This window comes from Typopeltis vanoorti, chromosome 7 (genome assembly GCF_054136105.1).
Source record: "Typopeltis vanoorti isolate ZY-2024b chromosome 7, IOZ_Tvanoo_1.0, whole genome shotgun sequence".
NCBI lineage: Eukaryota > Metazoa > Arthropoda > Arachnida > Uropygi > Thelyphonidae > Typopeltis > Typopeltis vanoorti.
In genome coordinates this window covers 5,115,845-5,132,348 of record NC_143555.1, presented here as the reverse complement: position 1 = coordinate 5,132,348, position 16,504 = coordinate 5,115,845, and the positions used below count along the sequence as shown (strand labels likewise).

The 16,504-nt window shown below is 35.3% G+C and overlaps 1 protein-coding gene across 1 annotated transcript in view; it reads right to left on the bottom strand.

Moving 5' to 3' along the window:
* The window catches only part of holn1 (CD2 antigen cytoplasmic tail-binding protein 2 homolog holn1), a 133,203-nt gene extending 124,988 nt beyond the window's left edge, over positions 1–8,215 (bottom strand). Inside the window, exon 1 of the mRNA XM_090395641.1 lies at positions 7,445–8,215. Coding sequence (XP_090251767.1) covers positions 7,445–7,616 — 172 coding nt within the window. The 5' untranslated portion in view covers positions 7,617–8,215. The remainder of the gene's footprint in view (positions 1–7,444) is intronic.
* Between the last annotated feature and the right edge of the window lie 8,289 nt (positions 8,216–16,504).

Genomic DNA, 16,504 nt, shown 5'->3' with positions numbered 1-16,504 from the left:
GAAATAGAAAAAAAAAAATCCTTAATCCGATGATAAAAAATGTACTAAAAGTTTGCAATAACTGTTCAAGGGTGAAAGCAACATTATTAAAAAAAAAAAAAAAAAAAGAAATGCATATCCTAAGCCTTTATAATCCCTTAAATCTTTAGTGTATCCTCACAGAGAACATTCCCTAGGTATCTCACAATCTTCATCACTTATCTCTGATCCTCTCCACCATTTCATCATCATCAAGGAATCCAAGCAACAAGATCTGTCCACAGTAATCCATATATGGCCTTATCAAACCTTATAAAAAGGAATGATAACCCTATCACTGCTTGTCAGTGTGTTCAACATTCAGATAATCTTATGAGCTATTCTAGCCATGCTTGCAATACATCGCCCTCCTTCAATTCCCTTTCAACAACCACAAAGAAATGCATGACCTCAATTTGTTGTATTCAAATTTTATTTTATTTTTATATAGTCTGGAACCAACGTGATTCTACACTTTGCCAGGTTAAACTGGCAACCATTATTCTAATAGATAAGCTTAGGTGTTGACGGTTATTCGTTACTTATTTTTAATGGTATTAACAACACCAAACAAACAATTTTAAAAAAAGGTTTTATTAACTGCTTATATTTTGCTGAATTTCAAATCAGCATCATCAGAGCACAACACAGCACATATACGCGACAGTGAGTCATTGAAACAATACAATTGTAAACGGACAAAAGATCTGAAGTTTTATTTTGGCAATCTCTAATGTTTTTTAAAAAAAAAAAAAAATTATAGCTACAGTATGCCCACAGTTTGTAGATCTCTGCTTGGCGACTTGCCAAGAATAGTCGATTCATGCTGAAGGAGAGAAAGAAATGAAGGACATACGAATCGGCCGCCAACACGCGAAATCACGTGCTCTATAGGTAAAATTTTCCAACTGTTATACAAGCAACATAGTTAACTACAATGATCATAAAAGAGAACTTAATTTTCCGACATGTAATAATAAACAACTCATCCCACAATACGGACTGATTACCCTATTATCGGAATGGATTCTCCTCCTGTTGACATGCACAGAAGTGTCGAAGGGTCTCGAATCTGTGGGCATACTATATGTGGGAGTTCCTCTTAAGATAACAGTTTCCCAAATTTTTGACAAATTAATGCAACTATATTTGTTCAGGTTAGAGGAATTCTTCATGGCCATGGCTGACTCAAAAAATAATCTTTTGGATCTGTAATGACCAAGAAATTCATCAGGTGTCACTGTTTCAGGCCCACAATCTCAAAGAGAGATGAAATGAACTTCTAAAGCTTAATAAAAATTACTTGTGATACCCCAACAAGCCAATCGGTGTTCGTATCGGCCATGAACAGCAAGTCAAAAGGCATCAGCTTAGCATCATGTGTATGAGCTAGCCAGATCTATGCATGCACGCACACACATATACACAAGTGGCAATTAAGATAAGAACTGGAAAAGAAACACCAGGAGATGAAACCAATAAATTACAAAAAAGAGATACTAATGAGAAAATCAAACTGTAAACAATCAGTGTGAAAACCTGATTCAAAACACTGCATAGGAAATGTGATCAAAAAGAAACTTCACAGAACTTCCACATCTCTTTCACAAATATACGCAGCCTCAGTTCTAACCTTAATGATGTTCACTTCCACCTTCAGTCTGCAAAACCTCATCATCTCTTTCTGAGAAACTGAAATCTCAACCTCCTCAAACACTATCCATCTCTGCTTTCCTACAAACTCTTTAACTGTTTTCACCTCAAAGGTGAGGTATGTGCAAATATTTGCCCCAAAATACCATGCCAAGGAGTATCCAACCTGATACTCTTGTTTGGCTAAAAATCACCCTGCCCCATTGTGCCAAATTCATATGCCATCTCTACTGCCAACAACTACCCTGAACTCTTGAATCACCTTTCCTTAAATGCTGATTTTCTCCAATCCAACTCTCCAAAACAGTGAAATCATCTTATCCCCAAGGACAGGGGTGGCTCGTGCATAGTCACTGTGGAACTGCAGCACCCCCAATTTTTCTCAATATATAAATATATTTATTAATTTATTTATATTTGCTTGTAATATTTAATTTTATCATCAACAATCCAATACAATTCTCTTATTTTGTATAAAAAATAATAAAAATCCATCTTGTAGCACTTAGGAGGGCAAAGGACGCTAGCAGCACTGTTTACCAGTGTCATATTACTACGTGTGCAAGCATATGCACGTCATAGTGAGATGCGAGCTATTAGCGTAACGCGGCACTGTCCATCGCGCAGTTACACCATTGTTTATATGTAGTTTGTGCCAGTAGTAGAGCGTTCGTAGTGCTTATCGTGTTTACTGCATCTCTTTAAATATTTGGACATTACAATTAAAGGATTTAATTGTAATGTCCAAAAATTGTAAATCAATTCCTTTAATTACAATTAAAGGAACGGATTTTATTTTTAAGTAATTTTGAATTATACCAAATATATAATTTTATTAATAATAAACAATATCTTTTCATGTTTAATTTTTTTTTTTTAATTTTTACCATAATTTTGATATTTTATCCAAACATGTCTACACTGTACTTACAGTGTGTATGTATATTTTGAAAGCTGCAGCACACCATGATTTCAAGCCACGAGCTGCCACTGCTCGGGGACTTCAATGTACACAACAATAACTATCTACCCGCTTCCAACTGCACAGATAAAGAGGCTAATACTTTTGCAATCACAAATGATCTCACAAATTTTCCACATGCCCACCAGAATACCAGTCAATCCCAACCACTCTCTAAACACTTTGGACTCTTCCTCACCAGTGACCCATCAAAGTACATTGTGAATGTTGTTTGCGCTCCAATCAGCTCAGACCACAACGTACTGCAGTGTAGTCTCTTCCCCCATGGAGCAACACATCCACACAAACACATTCACGCATTGTATGGCATTACCAGAAAGCCAAGTGGGATGATCTTCACAACTTCTACTTCTTATTTCCTTGGTCAGATTGTAGTTTCCAGACACACAAACCAAACCTATGTTAAGAAAAAATTCACCAAAATAACACTCATTGACATGGGTGTCATTATTTTATTTGGAAGTAATGACCACATCTGGATGTGGGCATATCAAGTCTGGTCCCATGGGTTTCTTGAGGATGGGGAAGTGGCAGAAAGGATTCAGAGGTTGTTGGAAGTTTTCTCACTTGGTTAGACTATAAATTAAAGATACCAAGAAATTATATACTTGGTTTAATCTTTTATCCAAGTGCAGGGTGACCACTCAGCAAAAATATTTCGTACCAACTTATGCAAGAAAAAGGTACTAAATCTGAAACAAAAAGTACTAGATTTTTATTTGCTTTCGTTTCACTCTGTTTTGGGCATTTTACGTTATCACTATCTTATTATCATAGATGAACTCAATGTAAAACCTCTAAATTAACACATGTACGACAAAAATGAAAAGAAAAAAAAAGTCAAAACTCATCACACTGTAGTTATCTATGAGTCCAAGAGCTGTAATAGTTGTCATTCATCATAAGAGAAGTCCCAGTTCTATCTCTAGCACTTCACATGCGTATTAATTTAATATATAATTTTTAGTGTTCAAATAATGTAACATTAAATTTTCAGTTATTTACTATGCTATTTACATATATACATATACAGAGGTGCCCATTCACAAGAAAAACACTGGAAGTATTTATTCATTATTTTTAGCAGATTTTGCTAAATTCATTAACTCTTCAGAAATAGTACCATCTGTAGCTGATGAATGTTTCAATATTTCTTTTGTCAAAAGGAGTCCATTCATCAAGGGAGTTTGTAGTTGATTTCTTATTTTATTCTTATTTATTTTCTCTGCTGAAAATTTTCTTTCAGTTGCTGCTGATGAATGAGGGAGGCACAGTACAGCTCTAACGAATGTTGTTAAATTAGGAAACATTTGTTCTCCTACAACATTTTTCATTTCAAAAACTTTATTCCAAGAAAACCTTTTTTCAAATGCTTCTACAGTCTTCAACAGTTGCCATTCTCTATCAACCTCTTTGTAACGCCCCTATACATTTCTACGTCTAAAAACTGACCATTGTCGGCTGGATTTATCTTTTCAATGGGGGTCCAATTTACATTCTACATCAATAAAAGGTGGTTACTCATATTAAAATATTTAATTTTTGCACTTGTTTTCATTGCTGTAGTGCACGAGAGGTGTTTGAATAGCAAAGAATATATTTTCATTGGCTAATCCTAGTCGGATTGCGTGAGAGGGGGGAGAGAAGGGTAGCGAACAGTGAGAGGGGAAGGGAAAAAAATAAATCATGCTTGTGTTACAGAATGTGACATATGGGGAGGTGGGAAAAGAGAAAAATATTAAACTCATATGTTTAACTCTCATGTTATTATTATTATTCAGAAGGAAGACGGTATTAGATCTGTTGGTCAACGTACTATAACACTAAAAATTTATAAAAAGTACTAGATGTGGTCACCCTGTCCAAGTGTAAGCAAACAAAGTTTGCGCCTGAAGTATTTTCAGGACTGGGGCAACTCGTGGTAACGGTGGTATGACTTCACATCACTTGCCTTAGTATCCCATAATGCAAAGCACATCTCCTTACACACATATATAATGCTATGCATTATGGGAAGGGTCACTACCCAAACCGGTTTCGACTTTTATTCAGGTCTCTTCAGTGGGAGGCAGACCCAGGGGGTGATACCAAGGTTGAAGTAATGCAGAAGTCATATTTTCCTATACCAATTGCCAAAAGGTGTCATTTAAATTACTGTACTCTGGATTAGAGAAAGGTTGTTAGTTATACTATAAATTAAAGATACCAAGAAATTATATACTTGGTTTAATCTTTTATCCAAGTGTAAGCAAACAAAGTTTGCACCTGAAGTATTTTCAGGACTGGGGAAACTTCAGACACAAACTTTGTTTGCTTACACTTGGATAAAAGATTAAACCAAGTATATAATTTCTTGGTATCTTTAATTTATAGTATAACCAAGTAAAAAACTTCCAACAACTTTATGTAAATAAGTTCCTAACCACCGCATTAATGTACTATATGTTGACCAACCTCTTGTGGATAGCTGCTCCATAAAAGTCAGTCTGAAATCAAACTGGCAATATAATGTTATAAGAATCTACAACTGTGCAGATTCCCATATTTCGTTATGTTCTTATTCTTCTAGATGAAGCTGTTGTGACATCCAGATATTCTACCAGCTTTGATGATCATTCTTGTACTTCATTCTGTGTGATGCCAGAGTTATTTAGTTATACTCCTAATTTTATCTTATTAACATGTTCAATTATTTTTCCATTTTTTCTAATTTACATTTCATGGGCTCTCTAGTAACTGTCAGAGTTTTAATTTTTTTGTTGATTTTTTCTTTTCTGCATGACTGAATGTATTTAATAATCTTTGTAGATGATCATTTTCTGTTAGAATGATTACATCATCAAGATCTAATTAATTTACATTTTTTATTTGTATTTACACTTTTCCAATTTGTTTCCTTCTTTTATTACTTCACCCATTAAATTAAATAATAATAATTATTGTACGATGATACAATGGCCATGAGGCCCATTACACTCCTTCCCCAGGCATATGGTTGCGAAGAGCAAAGCCACTAAGCTAACCGCACAGACACTAAATTAAATAAAGTAACATCTTGTCTAATTTCTTCATCATCAAATTCCTGCCATGTACCCTCAAGGGGGTGTAGGGGATATGATAGTACTACATGAAAAATTTACATCATTACTAACTTTCCTATCTACAATTTTCCTCCAAATCAGTCTGTTACTTGTCAAGACTCCAACATTATCAGACCTTATATTTCTGTCGTCTAAGGTACATTGTACCGTATCAATCCACCTATATCTTGGTCTTCCTCTGGGTCGTTTATCTGCCAACCTGGCCGAGAACACTTGTTTTGCTAATCTTTCCTCGCCCATTCTGTTTAAGTGACCATACCAAGTGAGATTAGCTCTGCTAACGCATTCCTGGATGCTGACAATATCCAGTTCTTTACTAATATCCTTGTTTTTAATATGATATTGCCATTGATGCAATCTGTTCATGCCACTAATCTTTCTCAGGACTCTCATATCTGCATAGTAAAACCCTTGACTAGTCTTTAGTCAAGGGTTTTACTTCTGACCTAGCACTCAGATCCATAAGTTAAAATTAGTTTGAACACTGTCTTGTATACAGCTAATTTAGTGTTCCGACTAATTTCTTTCTTATTCCATATGAATTTATTCGACTTCCTACCATACCAGCTTTGTTGATTCTGTTGTCTATTTCCATATTTAATTTACCATCTTCACTAAAAATCATGCTTAAGTAGCTGAAATGTTTCACTTATTCCACAGGCTCTCCGTTCACAATGCAGTTGACATTTTCAACAATTCTGCCTATTTTCATTGTCTTTGTCTTTTTATTGCTGACCTTCATACCATATCTATTACAACAGTTATTCAATTTAAACAGGGAATCCTGCAGACTTGTACCGGATTTATTTAGAAGTATAACATCATCTGCATAAAGCAAAGAGCTGACATTAACATCTCCAATTTTGATATCAGGTTTAATACCACTTTCCTTCTTAATGTGATCCATATAGATAATGAATACTAGAGGGAATAATGTACATCCTTGTCTCACACCAGATTTAACATTAAACCATCTTCCTTCAATTCTAACTGCTGATTTACAACTCAAATACTGAGTAAGTATTGCTTGATATAATGCTCCATTGACACCATATAACTGTAGTGTATTGAATAGCTTCTCTCTTGGCACCTTGTCATATGCCTTTTCCAAATCGACAAAACTTAAATACAGATCTTTGTTATATTCCCATGCTTTCTCGACTATTTGTCGTAAAGTGAAGATCTGATCCTGACAGCCTCTATTTGGTCTGAATCCAGCTTGTTCTTCACTAAGCTTTTCTTCCACAATTTTTCTCAACTGTTTCTCAAGTATAGTATACTGGCATAAATCTTACCAGGAACACTCAGTAGAGAAATACCTCTGTAATTCTCACATTCAGTTTTATTTCCCTTTTTATATATGGGTACTATGAGAGATGTGATATAATAATAATACTTATTAACACATTTTATGACAATGCTTTGTTTACATATTAGGTACACACAAAGTTCGTAATTAACCAGAGCAAAGGTTGGTCGATTGGTAGAGCCTCTGCAAAACGATATGCAAGTTTGAGCGCGGTTAGTAGTTGAGAGGGGTTCAATCGTTCGATGCTGTTGGCACACTCTCCCTCGATGAGTCTTTGGACTTCCTGGAGGTGTCACATAACAATAAAACAAACTTTGCAAATTTTGAAGTTACTATAAAAAAATTACTTTATCTCTGTATACGAAGAGAAATTCTGAATACCTTGAAGCTCTTCTGGATCTAGAATGTCATACTTTTTGGCTTCTTCTTCATCATCTTCTTCATCACTATCTAAAGAATTTTTAAACTTTTTCAGCCTGTAACTTTCATTTGCATCTTCTGGAACATACATTGTTTCTTCATAATCCTCTCCTCCAACAGTTCTTTTGGACATTTTCGTTGAACCCTTCGCAATTGCAAAAACGTTTTATTCGAGTCCTGTCACAATCCAATTTTTCAGAATAATTTCACGAAATTACTGATGATAAAACATTTCAAGTCACCAAACAAAATTTAAGATAGAAGGGTCTCATTATTATACACTACAAAACCCTTTGAGGCAATTTTACGGAACAATAATTGCACAGATGACATAAGTTTAGAATTTTCACATATTATACAACCTCGAACTTCAATGAAACAAGCTACAAAACAAAATATTATACAACTTCGCACTTCACTGAAACATACTGGAAAATAAAATATTATACAACTTCGCACTTCACTGAAACATGCTGCAAAACAAAATATTTTTATCGTAGGTTCCTATCAGTAGAAACATGTAGCCTCCCGCCATCTACCGGATACAAAGGTAATGAGAAAAACAAACAAACAAATATGTATCATTCGATTATTATACTGTAATTATTATATCGTCGATGGTTTCTCCCCCTTGGCGTCATGAGGACCCTGACGTGTACCAATAACCGTAAATGCTATGCCTGCGGTAACATAACTAAAAGGACCACCCTAGCCGAACAGGTAACTTCGCCATTGCCGATCCCAAGCCCGTATGAGAAAGGAGGAGAGTTGAACTTTTGGCTAGCAACCAAAAATTAAATAAATAAATAAAATAAAATAAATTGCTACAAAAACGTCAAGAAATGAAAGAAATTAGACTTATGTTGCTGAAGAACTTTTAGAGAAGATGGTGCATGCTAGTGAAAGCTCATTTGGAGAAGCCAACAGGCAGAAGACTGGAAGGGATATCTTCACACCAAAACATGTGACAAAAATTGGCTGGTGGAACACCAGAACAATGGACGAGACTGGAAAAGTACATGAAATAGTAAGAGAAATGGACAGATACCACATACAAATCCTGGGACTAAGCAAAACCAGATGGAACGGAATTGGTCAAGTCAAATTGTCTTCAAACAAACATATCATATACTCTGGCGACCCAGAAGACATAGTAAAGCTCTTGCTATAATGATGTCAGAGGAGGCAAGAAACCTGTTGTTGGAAATCATAAAGAAAGATAACAGCTAGATTTAAAACAAGATATAAAAATATTACAATAATAAACATATATCAGCACAAACAATGCTTTAAATGAAAAAAAGATTTCTATGAACTACTACAGAAAGAGATAGATATCACCAGTAGTAGAGACAATTTTGCTTCTGGGAGATGTAAATCAAAGGTGGGCAAACATAATAGTGGATATGAAGCAATTATGGGAAAGGAAGGACTAGGAGTTGAAAATGAAAATGGAACAATACTAAAAGATTTCTGCTTCTTCAATAACTTGATAATAGGAAGCACTCTGTTTAAACATAAACACATACATAAATATACCTGCCTGTGTAGCTCGGTGAATGTGGCGTTTGCATACTACGGCGGGTGACCGCACGAAGGAAGACTTCTTGGTTTCGAATCTAGTCGGCGACTGGAAGAAATTTCTCTAAGCCTTTTTTCGATCGGTTCCCGAGTTAGTCGATCTCTGGCACGGGCAAAACAATTTTTTTCTCCTGGTAATTCGGTTATTTCGTCCCGTAAACTCAAGAAAATCGACCGTAGAATCTACATTATTTCAGACATTAAAAAAAAAAAATACGAGTGTTAGGGTTAGAGACCACGAGATGGCGGCATTTGTTGAGGCGTCTCTTCATTGCGTGCCGCTTAATGAGTGATAGCCTTGGACCAGCTATCTCTGATTGGCTACCAGTGGAGAATGAACTGCCCACTCAGTCTCCAAAAGTTAGATAGGGCTAAATGGCCTCGCCTACTCCCTATATACGGGAATAAAAAGGCGTTAGCTGATTTTTTTTATAAATATACCTGGATATCACCAGATGGTAACAGTAAAAATCAAATAGACCATATAATAATAAAGAAACCATGGAGATCCTCTCTACAGGATGTAAGAACAAAAAGAGGAGCAGATGCGTCTACAGATAATATATTAATAATAGCAAAAATAAAAAACCTTCTTCTCTTCTTCTTTTCTTTTCCATCATGTATGTGGAAGATGATGAGGTTGAATAAACTTTTTCCACTTCTGTCCGAACAATTCTGACCAGTTTGGTGTCGTTTACTGTGATTTGGTTTTCATGTCCTCTTTTATTTTGCCTATCGATCTAATTCTGGGCAGCCTTTTGGATCTTTTACCTTCCATCGTTCTATACAGAGCTTTAGTTGGCAATCTTCTGTTCCCATTCTGATCACATAGCCAAATCATCGCAGTCTTCTTTCTTGGATTTTGTATATTATTGTTATTTCTTGTTTTACTCGTCTCCTTATGCCTTCGTTTCTTAGTCTATCCAGCAGAGATACTACAAGTATCTTCTTAGCCATCCCATTTTAGTAGTTAATAATTTTGTCTCTTCGGCATGGTTGAGATTCTAGCTTCCATAGAGAAGTATTGGGAGGACCATTGTCTCATAGATTCTTAATTTTGTTACTTGTTTAATGTCTCATGACTTTCATATTTTCTTCTTCTTCTTGGATACGCGTGTTAGGCAACTGTCTGCCTGAAAGTTTTCAAGGGTTTAAAAAGTCTTTTGACCATCTCCTCCTGGGTCTTCCCCTTGATCGGTGTCCGTTTGGTCATATTTTATATTTTATCATATTTTATTTAGTCGTCCAAAAGTGAGATTCTAGGCTAATTCGTCTGTTTATATCTTTTGTAATTTCACCGTTGTACTCAATTACTCTTGTGAGGTAGTTGAGGTTTTCTACCTGCCCTAGATTCTTACTATCAATTTCAAGTTTCAGATTGGTGTTTCTTTTTCCTATTTGAAATTCTTATTATTCCTCTTATTCTTATTATAGACATAAAATTATCAAAAAAAAAATCAGCTAACGCCTTTTTATTCCCGTATATACGGGGGTAGGCGAGGCCATTTAGCCCTATCTAACTTTTGGAGACTGAGTGGGCAGTTCAATCTCCACTGGTACCCAATCAGAGACAGATGGCCTTAGGCTATCACTAATTAAGCGGTACGCAGTGAAGAGAGACGGCTCAAATGTGCCGCCATCTCGTGGTCTCTAACCCTAACACAATATATTTAATGTCTGAAATAATGTGAAATAAACATAAAATTATGCAAATAGGAAAAGATAAAATAAAACTAACAAAGTTTTTTCAACCAAGAAATCAGTGAAAACGATATAATTTAAGTAAATTAAAAAATAAGGATTTTACAGAAAACGTCTCTTATATAGAATTAAAAATAAATATGAAACAAAAATATTGACAAAATGGAAAATGCTGATATGGAGGACAAGTGGAGAGAAATAAAACAAATTTATAATGAAACAGCTGAAGAAATACTTTGGAGACAGGATAAGTCACAGAAACAATACAGTTAATTGAGGAAAGAAGAGAAATGATGAAAAAAGTACTGCAAAGTCAGTGTAGAACAAAAAATGAAGAGGAACCAAAAAATTCAATGAGTTGGTAATAATTCTACAATATTATAGAATGACCAATTCTGTATATCAAAATATGCATACTACGTTCCAGAAAAAAAATGTAAGAAATTATAAAAGGAAATATATTGAAGAATTATGTAAAGAGGCAGAACAAGCTGCAAGAAACTATGACTCTAGGAAACTATATGAGATAACAAGAATAATAATCCGAAAAACATGAGAAAAGAAAAACAAATAAAAGATAAATATGGAAATTTACTGACTAGAGGGGAAAAAATATAGAAAAAAGATAGGTTGAATATTTTCAAGAAGTATTGTACAATAAATCTAAAACACAGGAAGAAAAACTGCCAGAGAACATAAAACTCGAGACACTACACATAAATTTAGGAGAAATAGCAATAACAGAGATAACAAGAGCAATAAAGAAACTAAAAATGGAAAGGCAACACGGATAGATAACATTCCAGCAGAATTAATTAAAACAAAAAGTAAATTTCAACAGAGATATTACATCCACCGATTAATGAGTTATGGGAGAAAGAAATATGGCCAAAGGACTTGGATATAGGAATACTTATCAAAGTACCAAAAAGGCTATATTATACCAGTATTTCCCAACGTTTTTTGGATAATGCCCCACCTCGACGCCTCAAAGATTGTGATGTCCCCCTCGCGATAATGGTGAGTGTTTTGATTATATCAGAGATGAGATGCCGAATACAAAATCATTTTCAAATTGCCCCCAAAATAGTCAAATTTCCTCACTGTGGGGCATTGAGAAACACTGTATTACAGAATGTAAAATTGGAGAGGAATCTCACTGTTGAGCCAAGGTCAGTAAGATCTTTAGAAGAAGAATCCTAAAAAGTATGAAATACAAAACTGAAGGGAGGGAGAAACAAGTAGCCTTTAGAGCAAATACATCATGTATATACGAAATAATAACCGTAAGAATAATAATAGAACATCAATAGAATGGCAAAAACAATTTATATGTAGGCTTTATCGATTTTGAAAAGGCCTTTTACAGTATAAATAGAGAAAAAAAATATGGAGTCTAATGAAACACTGTGAGTGGAGATTGAACTGCCCACTCAGTCTCCAAAAGTTAGATAGGGCTAAAAAAAAAAAAAAAAAAAAATGGCCTCGCCTACTTCCTATACAGGAACAAAAAGGCATTAGCTGGTTTTTAAAAATCAATCCTCTGTGTAGCTCAGTGAACTTTTTCTAAGCCTTTTTCGACCGGTTACCGAGTTAGTCAATTTTTGGCACGGCCTCGCCTACTCCCTGTATATACGGGAATAAAAAAGCGTTAGCTGATTTTTTTATTTTATTTTGATTTCATATATCTTCTTCTGTTCTCCTGTGGTACTTACCACTGATCCCAGGTAGATAAAAGTGTGTATCTCTTCCAGTGATTCTTCTATTATTTTAAAAGTCAGATTTTGTTTAAGGACTTTTCCTGTTTATTTTTAAGCCACATTCAGGGACTTCCTGGTTTTAGTTATTTTTTTTTTTTGCATGTGTTGGTGCTTTTGAGCTATCAGACATATCTTCAGCAAAATCTAAATCATTTACTTTGTTTGCCCACCCACATTGTATATTTATATTATAAACTGTTGTGTTTCTCATCACCCAATCTATTACAATCAAAAATATTGCCAGGGGGAAAAGACATCCTTGTCTTACACAGCTAGTGGTATTGATTTCTTCGGTTAATTTTCCGTTGCATAGTATTTTAATTTTGTAGTTGTCATACATTTTCTTCACCAATCTTATTATTTTTATTAGTATATCATATCGTTTCATCAAAAAAAAAAAAAAAATCAGCTAAGGCCTTTTTGTTCCCGTATAGGGAGTAGGCGAGGCCTTTTTTTTTTGAAGCCCTGTCTATCTTTTCAGAGACTGAGTGGGCAGTTCATTCTCCACTGGTACCCATTTAGAGATAACTGGCCCAAGGCTATCAGTAATTAAGCCGCACACAGTGAAAAGAGACGGCTCTATAGGTGCCGCCATCTCGTGGTCCATAATTCTTACACTCGTATTTGATGTCTGAAATAATGTGGTTGTACGGTCGAATTTCTTGAGTTTATGGGATGAAAAATCCGAGATTCCGGAAGAAAAAACCCGCTTGCCTGTGCCAGACATCGACTAACTCTGGAAGCGGTCGAAAAAAGCTTAGAAAAATTTCTTTTAGTCGCCGACTAGACTCGAAACTAAGTCTTCCTTTGTGCGGCCAAGCGCCGTTGTGTGTAAAGCTCAAAATATCTTCAATTTAATGAAAATCATATTGAGCAGTAAAGAATTAAACTTAAAAACTAAAATAAGGCTTTTCAACACTCATGTAAAAAGTATTCTTCTCTATGGATCAGAAACCTGGAAATTAACTAAGAAAAATAGAAATAAACTACAGGTCAAATCAAAATCAGCTAACGACTTTTTTATTATTATTATTCCCGTATATAGGGAGTAGGCAAGGCCATTTAGCCCAATCTAACTTTTGTATGGGAATTTTAATCTCCACTGGTACCATCAGAGATAGCTGGCTCAAGGCTATCACTAATTAAGCCGCATGCAGTAAAGAGAGGCGGCTCAAAAAGTGCCGCCATTTCGTGGTCCCTAACCCTAACACTCGTATTTAATGTCTCAAATAATGTGGGTTCTACGGTCGATTTTCTTGAGTTTACGGGACGAAATACCCGAGTTACTAGGAGAAAAAACCCGCTTTCCCGTGCCAGAGGTCGATTAACTCGGGAACCGGTCGAAAAAAGGCTTAAGAAAAATTTCTTATAGTCACCGACTAGATTCGAAACCATGAAGTTTTCCTTCGTGCGGTCAAGCGCCGTTATGTGCAAACGCCACATACATTGATCTACACAGGCTCTTTCACAAACTACACGCATATATAAATAAATGTCTAAGAAAAATATTGGGAATATACTGGCAAATAAAATTTCAAATATAGCATTATGAGAAAGAACAAAAACCAAACCAGTATCGCAACAGAAAAAAAAAAGAGGAAATGGAAATGAATTACATACTATCAGAAATCCTGATTAAGGCATAGGACAGCCATGGAATGGAACCTACAGGGAAAAAGGAAAAGAGGTCTCCCCAAGATGACAGAGATGAAGATAAAGCAGATGTGGAGATCTGGAGTGAAATTAAGAGAGCGACAGCAAACAGAGCCCGATGGAATGCATTGATTGAGGCCTTATGCTCCACAGGGAGTGGAGAGGTAAGTAGTAAGTAAGCAGTAGCCGAATAGATCAAGGGATAGGTGCTAGACAAAAAATCCTGGCCATTCAGGTTGGGGTAAGCAAGAGGTTACTTACAGAAAAATATAATTTAAAAAATTGGTTAACTCCTTTTTATTGCCTTATAGGAAGAAGTTTAGAAGAGAAAATCGATGTGTTACATAGATGAGTAGTATCATTAAGTAGGTGAGGCCATTTTACCCCTGTCCATCTCCTGTACACTAAGAAGACAGTTTAGTCTCCACCAATAACCAATCAGAGATAGCTGGCTTAAGACTATCACTAATTATAAGCGGTATCCGAGAAAGAGATAGCAAAGAAGTATATCCAGCTGTTGGTTCTGAAACCAAAAACAATACGTTATCGAATGAAATGGTGTAGGTTCTACGATCGAATTTCATGACAGTAGTATGGGTGGCACTTCTGACCAGATCAAGATCAAGATAAGATAAGGAATCGTGACGTGATTGGTTGATGACGTCATTGTGGGCGTGGCTTCATGGGTGTGTAATGTTTGAATTTTTCTGTGGGCAAGTGTGTCACTGGCTTCTGCTGTTGTGTTTTGGTTCGCGTATGGGATTATGGGTGATGGTAGAGATAAGGATTCGTGTTGTGATTGGTGGTGCAGTTCTGACCAGATGAAGATCAAGATAAGATAAGGAATGGTGCGGTGGGAGTGTGTTGTTTTCAGATGTAGAAAAGTGACGTCATTTGTTATTTGTAAATAAATGTCGTCATTTGTTATTTGTAAATAAGTGACGTTGTTGTTTTGAATGGAAAAGGGAGATATATTAGAGATAAGGATTCGTGTTGTGATTGGTGGTGCACTAGTGACCAGATCAAGATCAAGATAAGATAAGGAATCGTGACGTGAATGTTTGTTGTTATGAGATGTAGATAAGTGACGTCATTTGTTAGTTGTAAATAAGTGACGTTATTGTTTTGAATGGAAAGGGAAATATTAGTGTATAAGTAATCGTGTTGTCATTGGTGGACATTTCTGACCAGATCAAGATCAAGATAAGATAAGGAATCGTGACGCGAATGTTTGTTGTTATTGAGTTTGGAATGATAATTTAATTTAACTATATTCTATGTCACTCAAACATACAGTTTTTTTTTTTCTTCTATAGATGGTTGTACTAATTTTCCAATACATTTTGGGCATTTCTTTCCTGTTAAAGTGTGGGAATTCTTAGAGAAAGTCGTGATGGCTCTCGTGTTTCGAGTTTTTCTGAATAATTAATTACATACTTAAAAAACCTGTCCTTAAACACACATACACACACACACACACACACACACACACATATACATATTAGATATAAAAAATCGCTAATGTATCCATGTTGATACTCTAATATATACCCTATGATTATTCTTATGGAAAAAAAAAAAAAACTATTCAGTATTAGAATTACGCTTACCAAAAACATACGAGCAGTTGTTATGTTTAAGTTAAATGTGACACACATCTGTCATTGCCGTCTGTGGAAATTCTTAGAGTATGTCGTGATGGCGGGTGTGATTAGATTTTTATGAATAATTAATTATATACTGGTGTCACTCAAACATACGGTTTTTTTTTTTTATTTATTTTTTTTTTTTATTTTATTTTATATAGATGGTTGTACTAATTTTCCAATACATTTGGGGTATTTGTTTCCTGTTAAAGGGTGGGAATTCTTAGAGAAAGTCGTGATGGCTCTCGTGTTTCGAGCTTTTCTGAATAATTAATTATATACTTAAAGTACCTGTCCTTAAACACACACACACACACACACACACACACACACACACACACACACACACACACACACACACACACACACACACACACACACACACACACACACGCACACACACACACACACACACACTAGACATAAAAATTGCTAATGTGTCCATGTTGATACTCTAATATATACCCTATGATTATTCTTATGGGAAAAAAAAAAAACTATTCAGTATTAGAATTACGCTTACCAAACAACATGCGATCAGTTATGTTTAAGTTAAAAAAGTACTTACAGCTTTCCAGATGACTCTTCGAAATTCGATTATTCCAAAATAGTTCAATTTTATATCCACAACACAACACAAACACAAAAACCACAAAGAATGAAATTTCTGTAAATACTGT